We start from the raw sequence: 24,967 nt of genomic DNA, 5'->3' as shown, positions 1-24,967 counted from the left end.
CCTTCTGGTTAACCATACCAAAAATGGATTTCTAGTTTTCAGCTATTTAAAAGTCAATCAGATAAGCTAAAAGACATCTTACTATCCTTATTAAGACTTTCAGTAAAATGTTCTGTGAAGGGAATGAATGTTTTTAATTTTGGATAAATGAAAATTGCTATAATTTGACAGGATTTTAGTTTCTTTTCAGTTTTGTGATGAAAGGTTAAAATGTCCACATTCGTTTTTATTCAGATCTTGCTCTGTGCTAGTGGAAAATGACTTGACATTTCTTTATGAGGAAGGAGAAATTCTTATTTCTGTAACTGTCTTCGTACGTGTTTCAAGCATCCAGTCAGATCATAAAGCATTTTAGAAGAGTCAAATAACATCAGTAAGCTGTCTGTTCACACAGCCCATGTCTTACACAGGCACAAGTAAGGAGCTCTTTTAAGGGGTTGGCAGATCGAAAAGACAGATTATAGCTCTGGAATGTATTCAGATGACTTTTTGAAACAGATATTTTAATTGGAGAGGGGGTGGAGAAATATTTGTGCTTCTGTAGTTAAATATTCAACTTCCTTAGCCTCTTATCTATAAATATCACAGATGAGAAAGCCGTTGGAACGCTTTTTCAGAAAATAACTCACAGTGCATATTTATTTGTGTGTATGTGTTTATACGTGCCTCATCCCCATCCATTCTCCCATTCATGGATCAGTAATTGGGCTGTGTCTTTCATAAGATTGAGTTGTTTGGATTCTGCTTAATCTGTTCTAAACTGTATTAGCAGCAGAGTCCCTTACACTCAGGTTTTCAACAAAACCTCATCCTCTCTTCTTGAAAAGAGAGGAAAACAAAAAAGCAGTTGATCTGTTTTCTGAAGGTCTCTTTCTGTACCTCTCTTCCCTCCCCCCAGAGCCGAATAGCAAGGGGAGGAGCTTGCTTACTGTTCTAACCACACTTCATATGTCTTAACTTGAGTGCTTTTTGGTTTCCTGTCGGCAGTAAATCAACTCTGTGCCATCTTGACTTGCGTGAAGGGTGGATGAATTGGTAACTGCACTCAGAAGAGGAGTGAGTTCTCACAGTCTGATTTGAACATAAGGCGTGAGACTGAATTTATGAAAGCTTCGGTAGCCTCTGAAGACAACCTCTTCTGTGACTTTGAGTATTTTTTTTCATGATATCTGTGGGCTGTTGTTTCTGAGAAGAATCTATCATGACGCTACTGGAACCTGAGATGTTAATGATGGCTGTACAGTCCGGTAATTCCCATATTTCCTGCAAATCCTTTTTGCCTTAGGTTTCTTAAAAAACATTGGGCACATTGGCACTCGGACTGGATGGAGATGAGGAGGAAGGCAGAGGGAGGGTAAATATAAATTGTCCAAATAATTTTCTCTTGATTGCAAATTCTAGATATTCAGACATAGCTTTGGGTTAGATGCTTATCAATCTTCAGGCTGCTCAGTGAGGAGACATGTAAGGGAAAGCTGCTTGTCTTCTTTAATTAGGTATTTTGTTATTGTCCTGGTGCTGCTTTTAATATAAGATGATTAAATTGTTTTCGCTGTTGTGTACAGTACTGTTTAATCACTAATCTAGCCTCTTTTTTAAATGACTCTGTGAAAGCTTGTCTTAACATTTTTCCTTAGCTGTAATTTCTCTTTTGTGGGAAACCTATCTGTTTCGTCTTTTGGTTCTTTGGGGGATGCTCTTGTTAACATGTAGGGTTGGGAATCTTTTAAGTTTTGAATATGAAGGAAGTTGGAGCAAGGAGGCAGTCAGCAGAAGGAATGCAGGCTTTTTGAGGTTCTTTCTCTTGAAAACAGTCTTCCCAATTCAAAAGTGTCTTTTAAAACATTAAAAAAAATTCCAGTTTGTTTTTAATGATTTCTTTTACTTTTCAGTGTCCTTAAACTTGTAAGTTAGATATCTAAAAATAGAGAATGTTCTTTGGTTATTTTTAGACTTCTACTAAAATGTAGCCTGTAGTGTTTTCCTGTTTCAGAGACTGTCTTGAAAGATTCATACAAGTGGCATTTGGGGACCTCTTCCCATCCACTGGCCTTTACTCGAAGGAAAGTGAGACTCCTTGGTGCTGGCAGATACTGTCTCTGGCAGAACTGGTCTCACTGCTCTCCTCAGGGAGCACTTAGGTAGTATGCTGCCAGACACAGATATCCATCTGAAGACCGAATGAGATGCTGTCAGGTTACGCTTTATGGACAGAGTATGGACAAAAAGGAAAGACACCACTACTGTCCTGCTCTTTCTGGTTTCATGGATGACCTTGACTAAGTCATTTATTTCTTGAGTCTTTCTGTTCGTATATGCTGTGCATTCCAAGTCCCTTTCCTTTTCCTCCCACAGATCTGTTGAGCTTTGTGTTCTAAACAAGATTGTGTGCTTATCTGAATGTTTCCCATCTGTCTTTGATGAAATAGTTCCCAGTTAAAGTGACTCAGATTTTCTTACCCCTGCTCTGTATCTTCATTCTCTGCTGTATGTGGGCAAGGACACATTTTATTTTAGGAAGTGCAGGTTAGCCTTTGGACTCTTTCTCCCTTCTTTATTCATCTTGTTACCTGTAGATCATCTCAGTCCAGTAACTTCTTAATAAAGAATAAAAGATTGTTTGCTTTCCTCTGAGCTGGGGTCTTACTGTTCTTTCTGGGTAAGGGAAAGGGGCTTACTTAGTATTTTCTTGTCTTGCCCAAGAGCCATTTTTCCAATGACATTTGTTGGGTAGGGCTAGCCACCCATCTGTTGGACCAGCTACTTCATAAAACTTTCAAAGGATAGTAGTATGTTAGACAAGTGTGGGTGAAATTGACAAGGGTGTTGGATACAGGTAGAATGAAAGGTCTGCAGAGACTATCATGTATGCAAACCTCTTTCTTTTGTGTATGTTCATAAAAGTAGAGAAACTGGGTATAGAAAGAAGTAATAGCAAACTGATATCTCTAGTACTTGTGGTTCCTAAATATTCAAAAACCTTAGCACTGTGTTGCTTTGTGGAATTGTTACTGTTTTCTTCTGATACTCTAGCCATTATATTGGATTGTAATAGTAAATGACAGGCATATTTATGATAGGAAATGAAAAACTTCCCTTATGAAGTTTTAATTAAAAAAAAAAAAGGGCCTGTCATTTTTTTAAAAAAAAGTAAAGACAAAATTTAGACTATCCAAAAAAAAAGATTTAGACTATCTATGTGAGCCGTGAGTGAGTTTCCCAGGTATATAGGCTTTATAGGTGAAACTACTGTTTAATGAAATGCTTAAGGTAATGAAAGCCATTTAGACAAGATTCACAATATAAGATTTTTACCCTAAGTTAAACTTTAAAATACTGAATGTTATAGCCAAGTTCCAGGGTACACTGTGTATTTATATCAACTTCCGTTTGGTATTTGGAGTTTGGCGATCTGGGTGAGGCATACTTACATATAGACTTTCATCCTCCTCACTGCTGGTGGTCTCCTCCTAACCCTTTGAGATCCAGTTTAGCTGCAGCGTTTTTGTGAAGCCTCTCAATAGAATCAGCCCTTCCTTCTCTGTTTCTGCAGCACCGACTTTACAGTGTAGACTGATTATCATTTTCCTGTCTGCCTAATTAGATTATTAGCTTCTCAAAAGCGGTACAATATATTCATCTGTGTGTTGGCTCCTGACATGTATTTTTTTAATTTTAAATGAAGATATCTGGTTTGACATACCTCCCCTAATAAATAGGTGTAAGCCTTTTAAATCAAGATTTTATCGAAGTATTTTAAGATCTGTTGTCATACTAAGACGTGAAGCCTCTAATCACCATCTGGTATTTTAGCTAGGCCTTGCCCACAGCATGTGAAAGCACAGCTCTCACAACCGAAGTTCTTTTCGCATCTCAGGATGTGCAGTCGGTCAGCCTGTGACGTGCGCTGCTAAACCCAGGTGTTCTCATCAAGACACCATTAGAGGATTAAAGCACCTGGCACCGCTGTGGAACCCTGCCTAGATCAGTGTGATTAGAAAGCTAATGATCTGAGGTGGACATTTGGAATTTCTGGAGCTAAGACTAAGGGGATATTGGGGTACAGCCTTGACTCTGGTGTGTTTTAGAACCGAGGAGTGCTGGGGCTCAGCTCTTGACAGCTACTGTGTGAGGCTTTGATCAGGCAGGCCCTGTCCCTGCATACAGCTGATGCGGTCTCCTTATTAGCTTGTAACTCTGCAGCAGGGGGTGGGTTTCCATGTAGAGAAGAGGACTGAAGCGGTTTCTTAGGTATGTGTGATCACATGACATACACCTGATCATGATGAGGCCCAGTTAGGGAGCCAGTCTGTGTTTTTTCCATCTCTCTTGTGGGCATATCTGCACATCCCCACCCACTCACGCGCACACAGACACCACACTCCATCCACAGCCTATACCCGCCTCCCCTCTCTTGTCTCTGTACAGGATATCTCTGGAAGGATCTATCTGTCTGCACATGAGCTGTCTCTGGAAGGACTGTAAGGAGCTGGTAACAGTGACTGCCTCAGGGTAAAGGGATGGAAGCTGGGAGATTGGGACTGCAGAGACTTTTTGCTTCACAAAACAGTGGAGTCCTCATTTAAATTCATTATGATTATGTTGTTCAGTTGCTAAGTCGTGTCAGACTCTTTGCAACCCCATGGACTGTTGCACATCAGGTTCCTCTGTCCTTCACCATCTCTTGGAGTTTGCTTGGATTCATACCCATTGAGTCAGCGATGCTATCTAACCACCTCATCCTCTGCTGCCTCCTTCTTCTTTTGGGATACCCTGTAATTGGGAGGGAATACACGGAGTACATATTACAAGGGTATATAGAACACATAGGCCCATGGGCACAGTATCCAGCCTGAGAAATGCAGCACAATATACACTGAAGTCCTCTACGTATCCTCTTCGATTTGTCCCTTAGAAAGCTTTTGTTAGTTTGCTTTTAACTTTATGTACCTTTAAAAATTTGTGTGTGTGTACCGTATACGTGTGCTTTAGTTGCTCAATTGTGTCTGACTCTTCGCAATGCCATGGACTGAAGCCCGCCAGGCTCCTCTGTCCATGGGGATTCTCCAGGCAAGAATACTGGAGTGGGTTACCATGCCCTCCTCCAGGGGATCTTCCCAACCCAGGGATCGAACCCAGTTTTCCCTCAATGCAGGCGGATTCTTTACTGTCTGAGTCACCGGGAAGCATACATGCTACCATATAAAAATGTTTCCTTGGTCCGTTTACTGTCTCTTTCCTTGATGTCTGTACACTTAATTCCTGTGTATTTATTTAACTTCTAGTTCCCTGATCATTACAGTTTGTTTCTGACCTGTATATTTTATAATAGTATGGGTTAGAGCGAGAGGAGTAGTAATTCATAAAAATAAAGGAAAACGGTGGGCAGACAACTTGTGCCCTTTTTGGTGATACGTTAGTGCTTAAAGGAACCATCTGTTTGGGTTCACATCACTCTGGAGTTAAAAACTCCAGAACCTTCAGCAGTAATTACCTTTTGACTCTACTAATGTGAAGAAAGGTGATCGCTGAAGAATTGATGCTTTTGAACTGTGGTGTTGGAGAAGACTTGAGAGTCCCTTGGACTGCAGGGAGGTCCAACCAGTCCATTCTAAAGGAGATCAGTCCTGGGTGTTCATTGGAAGGACTGATACTAAAGCTGAAGCTCCAATACTTTGGCCACCTCATGCAAAGTTTGGCCACCTCATGCAAAGAGTTGACTCACTAGGAAAGACTCTGATGCTGGGAGGGATTGGGGACAGGAGGAGAAGGGGACGACAGAGAATGAGATGGCTGGGTGGCATCACCAACTCAATGGACATGAGTTTGAGTGAACTCTGGGAGTTGGTGATGGACAGGGAGGCCTGGCGGGCTGTGATTCATGGGGTCACAAGGAGTCGGACACGACTGAACGACTGAACTGAATTAAGATGAGGAAATTGGCTGGTTGAAGTTATTTATTTCCTGTAGTCACATGATTAACTAGTGGCCGACACAGAAGGAGAATTCATTTACCTACTCCCATGTTAGTGCTCTTTCTAAAACATACTCACAAAGAAACCATCAGAGACATTTAATGTATGAGATTGTTTATAATTTTCCCCAGAGATCTTGGTTTTCTTTGGGTTTTTCCATCGTGGGTTTCCATCACTACTCAGATTAACTCACATCTTAAGAGGTGGAGATAAAATCCAGTGCCTGGGTATCCATCTCTTGCCCCTGGGAAGCAGAGGCAGATGCTGCAGGCCCTGTGCTTCCCTGGTGGACCTCCCTCTTGTCTTGCCTTCTCTGGCCTGGCTGATGATCTCATACCTTGATGGTGATATCAGAAGACAGGTAGGCAGACAGACCGATGCTGTCATCAGTATTCTGGACTACATCTTACTGCCCTTTCTCTGGCTTGTTAATTTATCTGAGGTTCCCGTAGAGTTAGGGCCTAGATCAAAGGAATTTGAATTCATCTGTCTGCCTCTATCTTTTCTTCGTCCCTTTTGTTTCCTTTTGGATGAGGCAGGCTGTCAAGACCATGAACCACAGTTTTAGCTTTATTACAGCCGTGCCAAATTAAATAAAGATGAGTCTCATACAGTCTTGTTTTTTTTGGAACTTCACTTTTATGATTACCACATGCATTATTTTTGAAAGGATTTTTTTTATGCTAACAAGGGGGAAAAAATTAAAAACCTCCCGCTCTGCCATCAACAACAAAAAACAACATTCTCTGCCTTGCTCTCACCAAGCCAAAGGGCAGTGTCAGGCTGAGCTCATGTTGTTAGGGGGCTGGGGTACACTTAATCTCAGGGCAGGCACGTAAGTGGGGTGGCGGCAGCAGACTGGTGAGTACAGAGGGCCTTGAAAAGAGGTGTCTGTGGCAGTTACATAGTGAAAATAAACTCAGCAGTGAAATTTTTATAGTGTCATAATTTTAAAGTGTTTTTATATATAATATCTTATTTGATCTTCTCAACAACTTTGAGGTTATCTGTATCTTCTCGTTTGTAGGGTAGAACACTGAGGCTCAGAGAGGCTTCAGGGCACACAATAAGAGATGGAAAATATGTTTAAATTTAGGTGTTTTACTTGAAAGACTGCTCGCTTATATGTTCCATGTCAAATGAAAGTCAGATTGTATCCCTGCTCACTGAGAACCTGCCCCGGGTTCTCAGTCACAGACGCAGACCCCGTCCTTACAGGGCCTTCAGGGCCCCAGCCCTGTACCTCTCAGACTGCACTCTGCCTCCTCTTCCCTTGCTGCTGCTGGCCCAGCCGTGCCAGCCTCACTTGTCCCTGCAGAAACCTTGGGCAGTGCTCCTGTTTCAGGGCTTGCCTACTGGCTATTCTTTCTGCTCGGAACACTCTCTGCTGGGTAGCCTCATGGTCTGCTCCCTCACCTACTTCATAACTCTTTTCCATGTCACTTTCTTAGTTAGGCCTTCCCTGACCACCCTGTTTTTTAAAAATGCTGCTTTTATTTGTCTTCATACTGCTTGCCATCTGATAGAATACAGTCATCCCTTTGTGGGGATTGGTTCCAGCCCACCCCCAGCTCCAGTACTAAAATTCGTGGATGTGCAAGTCCCTTATATAAAATGGTAGGGTATTTGCATGTAACCTGTACGCATTTTGAATCATGTCTAGATTACTTACAATACGTAATACAAGGTTAATGTTATATAAAGAGTTGCCTGTGCTGCAAATTAAAGTTTTGGTTTTGGGGACTTTCTGATTTTTTTTTCCCCTGAATATTTTTGTTCTGTGTGTGGTTGAATCCATGGATGCGGAGCCTGTGGATATGGAGGACTGACTAATGTGATTTGTTTATTCGTTTATTGGATACTGCTGTCTTTCCCTACTAGAAAATAAATACCTCAAAGTAGGGGATTTTTCTGTCTTATTTTCTACTGTGTTTCCAGTACTTATAAAGGTACCCATTGCATAGTACGCACTTAATAATTCTTGAATAAATGATTTACCAAAAGATTTGGAATATGTTTTAGGCAAGTATGTTCCTAAGAACATGTCTTTCAAGTATCCTGTGTAGCATGCACTGCAGTAGCTAGTGCGGTGGTTTTCAAAATGTGGTCTCGGGGCCTCTGGGCACACCTGAGACCTCTTCAGTGGATGTGAGCTGGAAGCGCTTTCTTTACATACTTACGTGTGAGTGCTTAGTTGCTTCAGTCACGTCGAACTCTTTACAACCCCATTGACCGTAGTCCGCCAAGCTCCTCTGTCCGTGAAATTTCCCAGGCAAGAATACTGGAGTGGGTTGCCATGCCCTCCTCCAGGGAGTCTTCCTGACCCAGGGATCGAACCTGAGTCTCCTGCACTTCCTGCACTTCAGGTGGATTCTTTACCGCTGGGCCACTGGGGGAGCCCTTACATATTTATACTTATGTGTTATTTGCCTTTTTTACTCTTGGTGTCTCGTGAGTGTGCTGTGCAGCTTTCCAGACGTACATGGTGGTATGACATCTCAACAGCTTGGATGCAGTATCAGGGATGAAAATTCAGCTGTCTCAGTTGTATGTTAAAGAGATTTGCAAAAATAAATGATAAAATGATACTTTTTACTATTATTTTTTATTTTGGAAAGTGTATTTTTTCATAAAAATATGTTAACATACAGTGGGTTTATTGCTGTTTTTAAAGAATAAATATTTTAAATGTTTTCAGTTTTAACTTATTATATAAGCAGTAACAGATACAACTCATATAAGCAAAAGCTCTTCAAAATTGTCAGTAACTGTAAGAGAGTAAGAGAGTCCTGATGTCAGAAAGGTTGAGAAGAATAGTATATTTTTTTTTTAAGCTCAGCCACTGCTACTAGCTGTGTGACCTTGGGCAAATCGCTTAACCTTTCTGTGCCTGTGGCTGTATCTGTTTTTTTTTTTAATGCTAGCAGTATTAGTACCAACCCCAGGAAGTTGTTGTAAGTATTATCTGATTTAACATGTGTAAAATACTTCTAACAATTCTTGGTATGTAATAAATGCTGTATGTTTTTTGATGTTATTGTGGTTGGTTTTCTGTTGTTGGGATTTTGAATACTATTAGATGCAGGTAGTTTTTTATTCCTTCCTGGATATTCTGACAGCTTGTCACAACTCACTTGATATTTGACAACTCACAAATTAAAAAAAACCCAACCTTCTTTAACCTTGAAGTACTTCAGGAAATTTGTTCTAAACATATTTTAAAAGATATGTAAGATTTATATATAAGGCTGCTCATAGCAGTATTTTTTATAATAGAAAAAGCAACAGAAACAACCTATACTTTAGCAGTAGAGTATTGGTTAAATAACTTATGATATATTCACATAATTGGTACTAATACAGTCATAGGTTTTTTTAAAGATGTGAGAAAATGTTTGCCATTTATCCATATAACCCTAAAGAAATGGCTATAAGGATGATATACTTCAGAATATTAATAGCTATCCCTGGTTAAGTGGGATTTCTTTCTTCTTTGTTTTCCTATATCTTAAGCATGTATTTCTGTTGTGTATTAAAATAAAACTCACATTAAATAGCACGTGCACGTAGGTAGTTGAGGGAGGCAGAAAATGCCTGGATGTATAGTGTCTTGGATCAGGAGCTTCAACTGTTGATTTGGGACCTCTGTCTTCAAAGCACTCCACCTACCAAACAGTGAATATTAAAGAGGCACTCCATCCCATAGGCTGTTCTGTCTGACCAGTCTAGTTTGTATAAATTTCTTTTATATCTTTTGCCTTTGTTTCTGCTTTGTAAGATTTATTGAAACTTATCTTCGGATGTTTGTATTAGGTCATATTCTTGCCAGAGCTGTAGATTCTCTGCATACGAACTTACAATTCGCTGAACCTTTCTGGAGTTTTGATGACCTACAAAAAGCACTAATTTTTTTGTTTGTTTTTGATGGGTAAGAAAACTGAGTTCTCTTAGCCATAAAATAATGGCAATGATATAAAATGTTTTAACCATTTGAGTGTACATTTCTGTAATATATTTTCTTTGACTTTAGGGTAGGTGTGAGAATCCTCTTAACAATCCATCTACTCCTTGTCAGAAAGCCCAAATTTATATTGCCTCGTCTTTGCTTTGTAGATAGGAACTGAAGTACTTATGCTGAAGAATTGAGTGTATTGACCTTGATTTTCTCAGGCGAAACATTTAGATTATATTCCTTAAATCAGTGCCATAAGACTAAATGATAAAATATTTGGCTGTGTAGAGTATTGAAAATTTATGGTGTGAACATTAATTAGACTATCCAAACAGATGCTGTAACCTTGCTAGCACTTCTAACACCTTGCTACTCAAAGTGAGTTCCAAGGACCAGCATCATCTGTATCATCTGGGAACTTGTTAGGAATACAGTCTCAGGCTCCACCTCAGACGGGTATTCAAGAGTTTTTATTTTCACAAGATCCTCAGGTGCATATTAAAGTTGAGTGTTGTTCCAACAGATACTTTATTTTTATTGACTTTGTTTTGGAGGTAAACAGGTGAAAGAGAAAAACAATCTGTTGGTGTTTGTTTTTTTTTTTTAAAGAAGTAAACTGTTGATAAATAAAACACCCTGAACACCTCTCCAGAGAATTATATGGTAACAGAGTTACCATATAACCTAGAAAGTGAAAAACCTAATCCCAAAAGGTTACATATGTGATTCCATTTGTATAACATTCTTGAAATGGCAGAATCATAGAGAACAGATTGATGGCTGTCAGGAGCTAAGATGGGGTGATGCTGGTGTGGTTTCAGTTCAGTTCAGTCGCTCAGTCGTGTCCGACTCTCCGCGACCCCGTGAATCACAGCACGCCAGGCCTCCCTGTCCACCACCAACTCCCGGAGTTCACTCAAACTCATGTCCACAGAGTCGGTGATGCCATCCAGCCATCTCATTCTTGTTCGTCCCCTTCTCCTCCCGCCCCCAACCTTTCCCAGCATCAGAGTCTTTTCCAGTGAGTCAGCTCGTCGCATGAGGTGGCCAAAGTATTGCAGTTTCATCTTTAGCATCAGTCCCTCCAATGAACACCCAGGATTGATCTCCCCAAGAGTGGACTGGTTGGATCTCCTTGCAGTATAAGGGACTCTCAAGAGTCTTCTCCAACACCACAGTTCAAAAGCATCGATTCTTCGGCGATCAGCTTTCTTCACAGTCCAACTCTCACATCCATACATGACCACGGGAAAAACCATTGCCTTGACTAGACGGACCTTGGTTGGCAAAGTAATGTCTCTGCTTTTTAATATACTATCAAGGTTGGTCATAACTTTCCTTCCAAGGTGTGGTTTAGTCACTAAGTTTTGTCCATTTCTTGTGACCCCATGGACTGCATAGCCTACTAGACTCCTCCGTCCCTGGAATTTTCCAGGCATGGATACTGGAGTAGGTTGCCATTTCCTTCTCCAGGGAATCTTCCCCACCCAGAGATTGCACCTGTGTCTCCTGCATTGCAGGTCGATTCTTTACAGACTGAGCCACCAGGGAAGCAGGGGTGATGCTGGGAGGAAAGTAATTGTGGCTATCAAAAGTCACCATGGAGGATCCTTATAGTGATGGAGTTTTCTGTATCTTGACTGTATCAGAGTCAGTATCCTGGTTGTAATGTTGCAGTATAGTTTTGCAAGCTGTTAACATTGGGGGCAACTGGGTGAAGGACAAACTGATCTCTAAATTATTTCTTACAAATGGGTAGGAATGTATAATCATCTTAAAAAAAAGTTTAAGAAAACTCAGTTCGGCGTCTTTTCAAAAAGTTGAACAGAGTTACCATATAACCTAGAAATTCTTCTCCTGGGTATATACCTGAGAAAATTGAAAACATTGCTCCACACAAAAACTCATCCATAAGCATTCATAGCAACCTTACCCCAAAGTGAGTTTGGAGGAGAGTGGATGCATGTGTATGTGTGATTGAGTCCCTTCACTGTTCACCTGAAACTATCACAACATTGTTAATTAGCTGTACCCAATACAGCAACCCACTCCAGTGTTCTTGCCTGGAGAATCCCAGGGACGGGGGAGCCTGGTGGGCTGCCGTCTATGGGGTTGCACAGAGTCGGACACGACTGAAGCGACTTAGCAGCAGCAATACAAAATAAAAAGTTTAAATTAAAAAAAAGCCCCAAGTGGAAACAACTCAAATGTCTTTCACTTAATGAATGGATGAACAAAATGTAGTATATCCTTACAATGAAAAGAAATGAAATACTAATGGATGAACCTTGAAAACATTCCAAGTGAAAGAAGACAGGTACAGAAGGCCACATATTATATAATTCCATTTATGTGAAATGTCCAGAGTAGGCAAATCCATAGAGATAGATTTGTCGTTGCCAGGGCTTGGTGGTGGGGGATGGGACGGTGATGAGGAATGACTGGTAATAGATGTGGATTTCTTGGGGGTAATGAATATATTCTGGAACCAGCTAGTGGTGATGGTTGTACAACTCTAGGAATGTATGAAAAACTGCTGAATTTTACTCTTTGACTGAATTGAATAGTATGTGAATTATATCACAATTAAAAAATAAATCTGAGAACAAATTGCAGATTTCTCTAGAGTGACATAATTGTTAAACACATTTCTGACCTTTTCCTATTTTAGAATATCTGAATTAAATACTCTTGTCCTAAATTTCCTTTCTATATTGGGATGTCATAGTCAAAGCTATAGTTTTTCCAGTAGTCATGTATGGATGTGAGAGTGGGACTAGAAAGAAAGCTGAGCACCAAAGAATTGATGCTTTTGAACTGTGGTGCTGGAGAAGACTCTTGAGAGTCCCTTGGACAGCAAGGAGATCCAACCAGTCCATCCTAAAGGAAATAAGTCCTGAATATTCATTGGAAGGACTGTTGCTGAAGCTGAAACTTCAATGCTTTGGCCATCTGATGCGGAGAGCTGACTCATTGGAAAAGACCCTGATGCTGAGAAATATTGGAGAAGGGGACGACAGAGGATGAGATGGTTGGATGGCATCATCAACTGGATGGACATGAGTTTGAGCAAGCTCTGGGAGTTAGTGATGGATGGGGAGACCTGGCGTGCTGCAGTCCATGGCGTCACAAAGAGTTGGACATGACTGAGCGACTGAACTGAACTGATATTAGGATGACCTTTCCCCCACATTTAATCCTTCATACAAGCCCTAACTTTTGCCTGGAAACTTCCCTCTTTTTTAATAGTGATTCTTGTACTTGTTCACAAGGATTAGAAAGGATGCTAGTTTGAATTTACTGTGTAGCAAGATTTCAGACTCTACACCCATGGCCGAAACCAGTGTCCTGTGTTTGAAACTAAGGAAAAAAGAGTTGGATAGGACTTGGTGACTGGACAGCAACTAGAGTGACAGATAGCCTATCGGTTGTTGCCTGGGACCAGAAAGAGAAAATAACTATGGGGGACAGAGGAGCACTTTTAGGGGGTGGCGAGGGGGGATGTCAGATTTCTTGATTGTCATAGTGGTTATGCAGGTGTGTACATTTGTCAAAAGACGTTGAACTTGTATGCTTAAAATTCGGGAGCCTATTGTATCTAGGCTAAACGTCAATAAAATTGATTTCAGAAACTTGTAAAATTATCTCTGATTGTTTTAAGCTTAAAGTCATATTTACATTAAAACTTTTTAAACACAGGCTAACAGCTGTTAAAAAAAATTAACGTGGGGACTCTGACTTCTGTTGCTAATGTCTAGCCCCCTTTTCCATCTAGTCAGTTTACACAGTGAAATTAGATTGATCGTTTTCATTCAGACTGTGCTCTTGTGCTTTTGAACTTGCATGATTCTGTTGCTCTGCTTTTCAAAACCTATGACTGGGTGTGATTATTCTAAAAAAAATTTTTTTAAATTTATGGAATATTGTATTGGCTATTGTTGCTTTTCTCCTTTTATGTACAACAGAAAAATGTTCCATTGGATATAACAAATCAGGTTGATTGCTTTTCACCTTCATACACTCTGGACTACCCTGGGCTAATTTGGGCACCAGGAGGTTGGAGTTAAAATTACTCTTGAAGGAAGTAAGCCAAAAGAAGAAGAGGAGGCAGCACTGCTAGGTAGTGCTTAAAGCAAATGAAACAGCAAAACCCCAAGTGTGTGAGAGCTTCTTTCCCACCCCCATCACCTCTATCTCACTGATCTCTTGTCAGCAAGTGTGCCTTATTACACAAAACCCTCCGAAGTGTGAGAACAGTTGTGGGAGACAATCTCTAAGTTAGCAAAACCATTTCTGTACGTGGCTCCCGAGCTTTCTCCGAGGTTTTCTTCCCTCACCCTCACTCTTTCCTTGGGCCTGACCATGCCTCAACCCAGTGCTAGAGTATTTCCCAATTTAAAATTCTGCACAGGTGAGGGGATTTTTTAATTACTTTTTCCCTTAAGCATAGGCAAGACAGCATTATATTTTAAAAACAAATCATTAAAAGCTAGTAGAGATCAGAAATTATATTCAGTATCTTATAATAGCCTGTAATGGAAAATAATCTGAAAATGTATATGTAAAACTGAATCGCTTTGCTGTAGACCTGAAACTAACACCATATTGTAAATCAACTATACTTCAGTAAGAAACCCATTAATATGTTAACATAAATAACATGTTTTAAGAAAAATAGCTATATTTTCTAAAATAAAAATTAGTAAGGTAATGTCATTGTTTTACATTTTTGCAAATGTCCTTAGTATGTGGCTTGATAGAATAAAGGAAAAAAACCAAAGCAAAACTACTGGAGACCACACAGGAAAATACAGCACATCACAGAATATAAAAAAACACATTTATAGAGTATGGAATTCTAAATAGATTTTGTAAAAAAACTCCAGCAAAAATATAGAAATATATTTAAAATAAAGTAATAGTACCTAACACTTAACATGGGATTTACCATGTGCCAGACAGTGTTCCAAGCTCCTTACGTGTATTAAATAACTCTTGCAACAACTGTATGAAATGGGATCTCTTATTATCCTACTTTACAGATGATGAAATTGAGGGTTAAAGTAGATAAGGAATCTGTCCGCACACCTGGTCAGTGGTGTAGCTACTACTGCAGGCAGCTGGCCTGACTTCAGAATCCATGCTCTTCCCCACTGCGTTGTATTGTCTCCATGTGAACTTTTTGCCCCAGTGTTCTGTGGCGCCTCTTGACAGGCTGTCCGGCTTGTCTTGGTTCCTTGTCCTGTTCTTTCATTACACAGCCGGCCTGTCTTTTTTACCCTCTTCCCTCCCTCTTTATCCTCCACTCCCCCACCCCAAGCACAGTGTGACATAATTGTCAAAGACGTTTCTGACCTTTTCCTTCTTTTTGAATATCTGAATTAAATGCTCTTGTCCTAAACCTCCTCTCTACATCAGGATGACCTCTTCCCCCTACATATAAGCCCTAGCCTTTGCCTTGAGGCGTCCCTCTTTTTAACAGTGATTCTTGTACCTGTTCACGAAGATTAGAAAGGATGCTATTTTGAATTGCAGTGTAGCAAGCTTTCAAACTCTGCACCCATGGCCAAAACTAGCGTCATATGTTTGAAACTAAGCAAAACCTCTTGAATGTCTTGCCATAAACGTGCATTAGAAATTTTTTCCGATGTAGCAAATGGTTTCTGTGAGTAGGAAATAAATTTAAACCTGTATATCTTTAGAGTAGAAACATTTTCCATGTGAAGGTCCTTGCTAACTCTGGTAAGAAAAAAGGTCCCTTGCCTCTTTCTTCCTTTTCTTCTGAACTCTGTAGTACAGAGCTTTCAGAACGTCTTGACAGCTGGGTTTTATATCTGCTAAGTCAGTCCATGAGGTGTTTGCAAATAATCTTCCATTAGTTTTATGCTAAAGATCCCCTTGCAGCTTGGCTTTTAGTCAACTGACTCAGTGTTACTAAATTTATTATATTGAATCTCAACTAAGGTGGTTTCATGGGAAATAGATGGGGTAACAGTGGAAACAGTGTCAGACTTTATTTTTTTGGGCTCCAAAATCACTGCGGATGCTGATTGCAGCCATGAAATTAAAAGACGTTTTTACTCCTTGGAAGGAAAGTTATGACCAACCTAGATAGTATATTAAAAAGCAGAGACATTACTTTGCCAACAAAGGTCCGTCTAGTCAAGGCTATGGTTTTTCCAGTGGTCATGTATGGATGTGAGAGTTGGACTGTGAAGAAAGCTTGAGCGCCAAAGAATTGATGCTTTTGAACTGTGGTGTTGGAGAAGACTCTTGAAAGTCCCTTGGACTGCAAGGAAATCCAACCAGTCCATTCTAAAGGAGATCAATCCTGGGTGTTCATTGGAAGGGCTGATGCTTAAGCTGAAACTCCAATACTTTGGCCACCTCATGCGATGGGCTGACTCACTGGAAAAGAGTCTGATGCTGGGAAGGATTGGGGGCAGGAGGAGAAGGGGACGACAGAGAATGAGATGACTGGATGGCATCACCGACTCTGTGGACATGAGTTTGAGTGAACTCCGGGAGTTGGTGATGGACAGGGAGGCCTGGCGTGCTGTGATTAATGGGGTCGCAAAGAGTCGGACATGACTGAGCAACTGAACTGAACTGAAGGTGGTTAGTACCAGTGTTTTTAGAAAAGTCTTGATAAATTTGAAGGAAAAAATGTATTTTTTGAGGTACTCTTAGAATTTCCTAGTCAGTACATGAAAAGTGTCTGAGAATCTAGAAAACCATGTGGTCCCCTGCATAGGGTCATATGCTAGCTTAGATAGTTTAGAATAAGAGCTTAGATACCTAGTTCTGAAGTCCATATTTGTATTCATGAAATAGTAGGCGAGTTTCTCAGTGTGCGTGGTTCATTTTATCTGTCCCTGTCTACTTCTCCAGTGGCACCTCCTGCTTGTTTTTCTTTTTTTGCTTTCTAGGTTCCATTCACACCTCTCCTTCCTTAGTGTTTCAGAGAATGCCTCTCTACCATGCCCCTCCCCTCTGGTTATTTTCATTCTTTCTCATTCTCTCTTCTTTATTTATACTTGGAGATTATATGTTTACTTATGTGACTGATTATAATCTGTGGTTCTCTCACAGTACTTCATTAACTCTATGAAGGCCTTACGTGTTACTTTTAATTTTATCTTAATTTTATTTTCCCTGTTATTGTTAATTTTGTTTTGTTTTATATCTAACATCTACCTAGTTTTCTGGGTAGTAGCTGCTTCATAAATGTACATTAATGAGTAAATGAAGTTAATATGAAATATTGGAGACATTGGGAAGATGAAAGCCACTCTTGGAACATTTGGTATTAGGTTCTCCAACCCAAGTATTTCTCTAAGAGCAAGCCCATCCTTAGTAACCCGCTAAGGATGACTCTCCAGTTTCTTTATAAGATGTAGAGGGTCAAGGATTTTTGTACTGTCTTTCCCTCTCCATCATTCACTTTGAGAAAAGTCATTCTCAGCTTTTGTGAAATTGTCAAGATGTATCAACTACAGAGTATTTGTATCTCTATCACTATATACACTTCCACCCCATATTGGACCAGAAGTTATCTCTTGTTTCAAGTGAGGAGCTAGTACATATTTGGGAGCATTATGTTTTGGCTAATTGATTAGAGGATTTAATTTTTTTCTTTTTAATATACTTAGTTTTATCTCAGGCCTTGTGAGGTCATTATGGTATATTTAAGTCAAAGGACTTAACAATTTTTAGTAAGTGGCAAGGATTCATTTTGAAATTTAAAACCTCAGGCTCAAACCACGAGTTTACTGTTTAACTACTTCTGCTTCTTGCCCATTGATGTCTTACCTCCTGCTTCTCAGAGTGCTTTTGAAGGTGCAGGTTGACAAGTTTCGTGAGATACAAGGTGCTACTGAAAGCTCTTGTCTCCGTGGACTCAGTTTCAGAAATGCATAAGGACATTAGACAGCTTTAAACTTGGTGTGCTTGTAGTGGGACCGAAGTACCATAAAAGACTTCTTTCCTTGAAAAACTTTCCTTTCTTCTAATTTCTTTCTTTTGTTTCTTTAGGCTTTCTAAATCTTCTGTTTTCTTTGGAGGTGCTTGGAAATTTCTTTTCCTAGTCAAGGGGTTACAGAAAATAAGATTTAGAAAATTTATAGTTTAACAAATGCTCTTGTAAACTATTCTAATAAAGACAGATTAGTTAAAGTTTACAAATTACTTTTAAGATACAGATTGCTAAGTGGTGGTGGTATGCGTTCTTTGCTTTCTAGAGTGTCATCCCTTTTAGCCCTGTAGCTACATATCAAGAGGCTACATGTTCAGTCATAAAGCATTAGCTTCTGCCAACATTACATCAGCTCTGCAAAACCTCATTGGCTAATTATCCCCTGGGACTAGAACATGGATTTGGCAGCTTGTGAAAGCTGCTATTTCCAATTTCTCCCTTCCTGGCTGTGACATATCCCAAAGGAATGAAGTTGAGAAATAACCATCTTCTTCTGAAAGCTCTCAGCCTCTCATTCCCACAGTAGTTCTCATGGTCAGGGATAGAAGGTCCCTTCTTCCACTTGAGGAGTCCACATAGCTGATGATATAGACTTCACATAGTGACCAAGGCACCCTGGAATGAGCCATGGAAGAGTGATGACAAGGAGCCTTCCATCCCTTAAGAAATGTTTCTGGGTGGCTGTCTATAAGAATCCTAGTGCTTTGGTTGGGATCTTCTTTATATTACCAAAGTCGAAGAAGCTAGAAGTCCTGGATTGGGAACCGTATGTGATTCTCATCTGTGTTAGTTGACATTCTGTGTAAGAATTAGTGTAGACATTTAACACCTCCTTTAATGATTTCCCTGGTGGCTCAGATGGTAAAGCGTCTGCCTGCAATGCGGGAGACCCGGGTTCAATCCCTGGATCGAGAAGGAAATGGCAACCCACTCCAATATTCTTGCCTGGAAAATCCCATGGATGGAGGAGCCTGGTGGTCCGAGGGGTCGCAGAGAGTTGGACACGACTGAGCGACTTTACTTACTTTGCTTAATGAGCATCTATAAAGTAACTTTCTTGAGAGAAGCTGTGGATAGTTGAAAGAACTGTATGATCTTAAGCAATACTCTTAATCTCCTTTAGTCTCAATATTTTCACCATAAAATAAAGATGCAGTTCCTGTGTCATTTTCTCCAGAAGGTGTCATAAGGGTGGAATGAGATTGCACATGTGAACCATGTCACCATGATCGCCACTGCCTTCCTCCACACCCTGTGCAGGGGGCCCAGTTTAGGCTTCCCCTCGCTTGACCTCTCCTCACCGTCTGACCCTGTGCAGCATTCACTTCTTTCTCTGCACTGCTCAGGGTTCTTTTCTGTGGTCTCGGTTAACCTAAGCACAAAACTGGGCTTTTGGAGGAGTCTTGGATAGTTACATCTGTTGGATCATCAAAAAAGCAAGAGAGTTCCAGGAAAATATCTATTCCTGCTTTATTGACTATGCCAAAGCCTTTGACTGTGTGGATCAAAACAGACTGTGGAAAATTCTGAAAGAGATGGTAATACCAGACCACCTAACCTGCCTCTTGAGAAATCTGTATGCAGGTAAAGGAGCAACAGGTAAAACCGGACATGAAACAAAAGACTGGTTCTTGGGAAAGGAGTACGTCAAGGCCGTATATTGTTACCCTGCTTATTTAACTTGTATGCAGGGTACGTCATGTGAAATGCTGGTCTGGATGAAGCACAAGCTGGAATCAAGATTGCCCGGAGAAATATCAATAACCTCAGATATGCAGATGACACCACCCTTATGGCAGAAAGTGAAGAGGAACTGAAGAGCCTCTTGATGAAAGTGAAAGAGGAGAGTGAAAAAGTTGGCTTAAAGCTCAACATTCAGAAAACTAAGATCAGGGCATCCAGTCCTATCACTTCATGGCAAATAGATGGGGAAACAATGGAAACAGTGAGAGATTATTTTTGGGGCTCCAAAATCACTGCACATGGTGACTGCAGCCATGAAATTAAAAGACGCTTACTCCTTGGAAGAAAAGCTATGACAAACCTAGACAGTGTATTAAAAAGCAGAGAAGGTCCATCTAGTCAAAGCTATGGTTTTTCCAGTAGTCATGTATGGATGTGAGAGTTGGACTATAAAGAAAGCTGAGCACTGAAGAATTGATGCTTTTGAACTGTGGTGTTGGAGAAGACTCTTGAGAGTCCCTTGGACAGCAAGGAGATCCAACCAGTCCATCCTAAAGGAATATTCATTGGAAGACCTGATGCTGAAGCTGAAACTCCAATGCTTTGGCCACCTGATGTGAAGAACTGACTCATTTGAAAAGACCCTGATGCTGGGAAGGATTGAAGGCAGGAGGAGAAGTGGACGACAGAGGATGAGATAGTTAGATGGCATCACTGACTCAATGGACATGAGTTTGAGCAAGCTCCGGGAGTTAGCGATGGACAGGGAAGCCTGGCGTGCTGCAGTCCATGGGGTCAAAAAGAGTCGGACATGACTGAGTGACTGAACTGAATTGAACTGGATAGTTATTATTATTGGATAGTGCACAGCCTTAATAAGACGTGAAAGTGTTAGTTGCTCAGTCGTGTCCGACTCTTTGTGACCACAAAGATTGGACTTTAGCCCACCAAATCCTCTGTTCATAGGATTTCTCAGGCATGAATATTGGAGTGGGTTGCCATTTCCTTCTCCAAAGGATCTTCCTGTCCCAGGGATCAAACTTGGGTCTCCCACATTGCAGGCAGATTCTTCACCATCTGAGCCACCAGGGAAGGACTTAATAAGGAGGCTGGTTATCAAAGGTCAGAAAGTGAGCGACATAGCGAAGACAAAGTCCCAGAACTTGTCCCCTGAGAACTCTGATTGGCACTGCTGCTGGCTTGGTCTCCAGTGAGCGCCTGCAGCCTTGGCAGTGTCACCAGTAGATACTTGCCACAGTGCCATGGGTAATTTCTGATTGTATTTTCCATCTTTGTATCATTTTCCCCAATTTTTCAGTACCCTAAATGGGAGGATCTGATTGACTGGATGTGGGTTGTATCTGTGAGCCAGATGCCTGGGGCCTGAGACGGGGACTCTGTGTTCCTCTGCAGCTTCTGTAGTAGGAAGAGAGGCCTGCCTTCCCATATCTAGGAATTTACCCGAAATAGGAAAGGTATTCTGATCTGGGCAACTAAACTATAGACACCATTCTGTCTTTAACTTGCCTTCTACTTCTCTGTCCACTATTCAGTCTCTTTTTCAGTTTTCTCTTCTTCCTGTCCCTTAAATATCAGGTTTTCCCAGGGATAATCCTTGACCCATTTTCCTCTCAGTTTTCACGTTCTCTCTAGCAACGTCATCCCGCTTCTTGAGGATGTCCACACCCCACCTTATTTCCTGAGCTTCATTTAATCTACTACGTCTTCACACTGGACATCTAGGTGGCCACATGCACTTCAGGCTTGTGCATATTTAAAGTTGCTGTTACCGGTCCCTGTGACGACCCTTTATTCCCTACCTTGGGAACATTGGTCTCACCAGGAAATCGGGAGTCATTCTCAGTTCCTGTTTGCCGAGATTCCTCACAGCTGTTTGGACTCTGAACTCTGTAGGCTCTACCTTTACTTTGACTTCTCTGTCTTGTCTCACTGTCCTAGATCCGGCTGTCATGGTTTCTCACTATAGTTTCAGGGAACCTTCTTTTTGGTCTCTGCCTAAAATCTGGCTCTTCTCTAATTTGGCCTTCATACAGCTGCCAATATACTTTTTCTGACAATCAATTCTAATCTTTTTATTCTCCTCAGAATGCTTCAGTTTCTTATAGGGTAAAATTCAGACTTTTATACTCAAGCTATTATATTGTTTATTTGGCCTCTGATTTGGTCATCTCCTGTCACTTCTAACTTCACAGTCTCCAGGAATGATGAACTGCTTTTAGTTTCCGGAACATTCTGTGCTTTTCTATTTTTCTGTTCCTTTGCATACAATCTTCCCTCTGCCTCAGTCATTCTTGTCTCCATTTGTCAGCCTACTAACTTCTGCTTTTAAGTCCCAGCTCCAGGGCTCCCTCTTCTGAGATGCATGCTGTCTTTGATTCCAGCGGGGGTTAGTGCTCCTCCTCTTGTGCTCTCCCTCTGCTTGGGACAGACCACCTGAAATGCAGGAGACCTGGTTTCAACGCCTGAGTTGGGAAGATGCCTTGGAGAAGGGAAGGGCAACCCATCCCAGTATTCTTGCTTGGAAAATCCCATGGACAGAGGAGCCTGGTGGGCTACCGTCCATGGAGTCACAAAGAGTCGACCCGACTGACTAACACACCGAAAGGTTAATTTTCTTATGTCATTGTTTCTAGCACATCTCAGCAGTAAGCTCCTTAAATGTAGAGGTGGCTTCTTATTTCTCTGTCTTCAGTTCCAGTCACACAGCATACCTGTCAGAGTCATTTTTATTTACGGACTAAATGAATGAAAGCACTTTGAGAAGTGAAGCACTGTACGAATGTAACAGTATTTTTATCAGTATCATTTTCTTGTAAGCATTAGGCCTTTCCTAACTCTGAATTTCTGTGATCTGTAGATCAGGTCTTGAGGGTACAGTTCTGGTTTTGTTTCGTTCTTCTCTCTGTCTGCAGGTGGCCAGAGGTCCAGGAGCCCTCCCAACCCCTCAGATGAGTTTGCCTTCTCTGTGATCAGCCTGATCCTCTTTCCCTGAGAAGTTGATTAAACATCCTTCCCTTGGTTTTCCCAGCCTTCCACCTTGATATATACTTTAATCCTAAATAATGATTTACTTCATGTGTGACTCCATTTCTTTACCCCACCGCCACCAGTTTAACTACTTAGCTTTAGTTGGTCTTAGTTATCATGAATTATATAGTGGCTGGAAATTTTCACGGTATTAGTATTCTAGAGCTTCTCTCAAGGACCTCAAGAATGTCTGTCGATTTGGCTGGACTGCTGTTTCTGCAGTTGCCTTCTCTCCTGCCCCGTAGCTCTTGTCCCAGTTCTGTGCTCCTACTAGTGGCCTTTTCTAAGCAAACAGTATATAGTTTAATTTCACTCACACTTTATTTTTTAGAGCTTGGCTGTTGTCTCTTGATTTATTGCACTGGGAAGAATAAGTTTTTATTTATTTATTTTTTCTTGTTCCTCCCTCTGAGGGAGCCTGCGTCATTGAGAAATGTTTAACCTCGTGGCCTTGCATTGGGGCTGGAAATCTGCCTAAGGGAACTTGAACTGGTAGTGTTTTTACTCGGATTCCTCCTTATGAGGGGGTGGGGGGATTTCAGCAGGGCCTGCCAAGACAGAAAGATGTTGGGAAATTTTTTTTTAATAGCAAAGTATTTGAGGAGTTTTTCGGAGAGATGCTTAGGCATTTTGAAATCCCTTTGGGAGCAAGCTGTAGTTTCTACCAGGTAAAAATAAAAATTCAGGCTGAAAAACAGCTTTTCAGGTATGTGGTGTGTTGTTATAAGAAAACTTTGACTAGTTGGATGAGAAGGAGAAGCTAACCAGAGAGTCTGAGGAGTTTAGAAACTTTGACCTAGGGAAAGTAGTGGTAGGCCGAGGCAGATCTCTGTGGACTGTGGGAGGAATTTGGCTCTTTATCAATTCTGGATTAGCCTAAGAGTTGATCATCCCAGGGATTTTCTTTGGCAAGCCTCTCTTTGAAATTCTTCCTGCTGTTGTCACTCTGTTCTATTTACAAAAGCACTTTGTTGATACAAACAAGGTATTTGCCCAGTGAGAGTTCAAATAGATGATCTTTTGTGCCCAAACAGTGATCTCCCTATTAGGAGAAGGTGTGAACCAGCAAAGGTTTAGAACATGACTACCTCTGCTTATTTTTATCTTTGTGTCACTGATGAGGAAAAGTTATACAGTTGTTTGTCAGTATGGGCAAGCCTTAGACCCTGACAAAGGAAGACTTGTGCAGTTAGACCATTTGTGGCAACCTTGTGACTACCTGTAAAACTGGCAGCAACTACATAGTACTTAATATGAGTATAGGGATGCCTGGACCAGCAGGTTGTCTCTCTGTGCACTGGCTTGTCTGTTATTCTGGGTGATTGAGGGTTGATAATGTACTTGGGCTAATGAGATTTCTTACTCAGCAAGAATTTATTTATTACTGATTTTATATACACACACACACACATATATACATATCTGTATATACATGCACGTAACACTCTGGTAGGATTCCTGAGAAGTGTAAAGGAATGATTCTGAGACTCAAGAAATTTACATTCTTGTTGGAGATACTGTGGTTATTGAGGATTATAAAATCCTAAAAAAAAAAAAGGAAATGAGGTCAGGAAAACTTCACAGTGGAGATAAGATTAGAGCTGGACCTTAGCGGAAAAGTGCTGCTAGGGTAGATGAGGAGTTGGAGGCGGGAAGGTTTGAATCCCATGGTGTTCAGGCAGATGGAGTATCCTAAGGCAAGCTCTGGAAACTAGACGAGGCTGGTATGTAAGGAAGAGTAAGGCTTTCACCTTGATCAGAATAGGAGGTATAGGACAGCTGGAAGAGAAGATTGGGTTGAATAGGTAATAAGGAGCTGGAAAATTGAAGATCCTGAATGTTAAATTGGACAGTTTGGCCTTAAATGGATAGTGGGGAGTCATTTTAAACTCTTGAGTAATTATTTATCAGTTCATTTCTTTCAGTAATTATCTTTTGAAGTTTTTGTTGAAATCATAGATTCATAGGCAGCTGTAAGATATAATACAGAGAGATCCCTTGTACATAATACTTTTTTTTAAGAGCAAAATTTGTAAGCGTTTCTTGAAAGCTCGCATAAACCTGTAAAGCTGTGGCTGCTTTTCACCAGCATACAGGAAAAGGACACATATATACATCATTTTTAATAGATACTATATAACAAAATATGAAGCATATAATGTGTGTCCTGTGGGCAGGGCTCTTAGAGAAGCAATGAATTGCTTTGGGCTGGGGTTTGGGGAAGGCTGCATGGTGCCAGTGCCACGTGAAATGATTCTCTCAGCCCCTGGCATATCCCAGGGCTACAGTGCTGAACAGTGCAGACATGGCTCTTGTCCTCGTGCAGCCTGCAGT

At 40.9% G+C, this 24,967-nt stretch overlaps 1 protein-coding gene across 2 annotated transcripts in view; it reads left to right on the top strand.

Moving 5' to 3' along the window:
* MRTFA (myocardin related transcription factor A) overlaps positions 1-24,967 on the top strand; it is a 179,978-nt gene that overhangs the window by 71,331 nt on the left and 83,680 nt on the right. Inside the window, exon 1 of one of the 2 annotated variants that reach the window (XM_055396440.2) lies at positions 925-1,247. The exons of the other annotated variant lie outside the window; for it this stretch is intronic. Coding sequence (XP_055252415.1) covers positions 1,202-1,247 — 46 coding nt within the window. The 5' untranslated portion in view covers positions 925-1,201. Of the gene's footprint in view, positions 1-924; positions 1,248-24,967 lie in introns of those variants that run through there. 2 annotated transcript variants of the gene reach the window in all.

The sequence above is a fragment of the Moschus berezovskii genome, chromosome 6 (genome assembly GCF_049115385.1).
Source record: "Moschus berezovskii isolate FMDL1 chromosome 6, NW_MosBer_1.0, whole genome shotgun sequence".
Taxonomy (NCBI): domain Eukaryota; kingdom Metazoa; phylum Chordata; class Mammalia; order Artiodactyla; family Moschidae; genus Moschus; species Moschus berezovskii.
The sequence above is the reverse complement of the archived record's forward strand: the minus strand, read 5'-3'. Positions and strand labels throughout refer to the sequence as shown.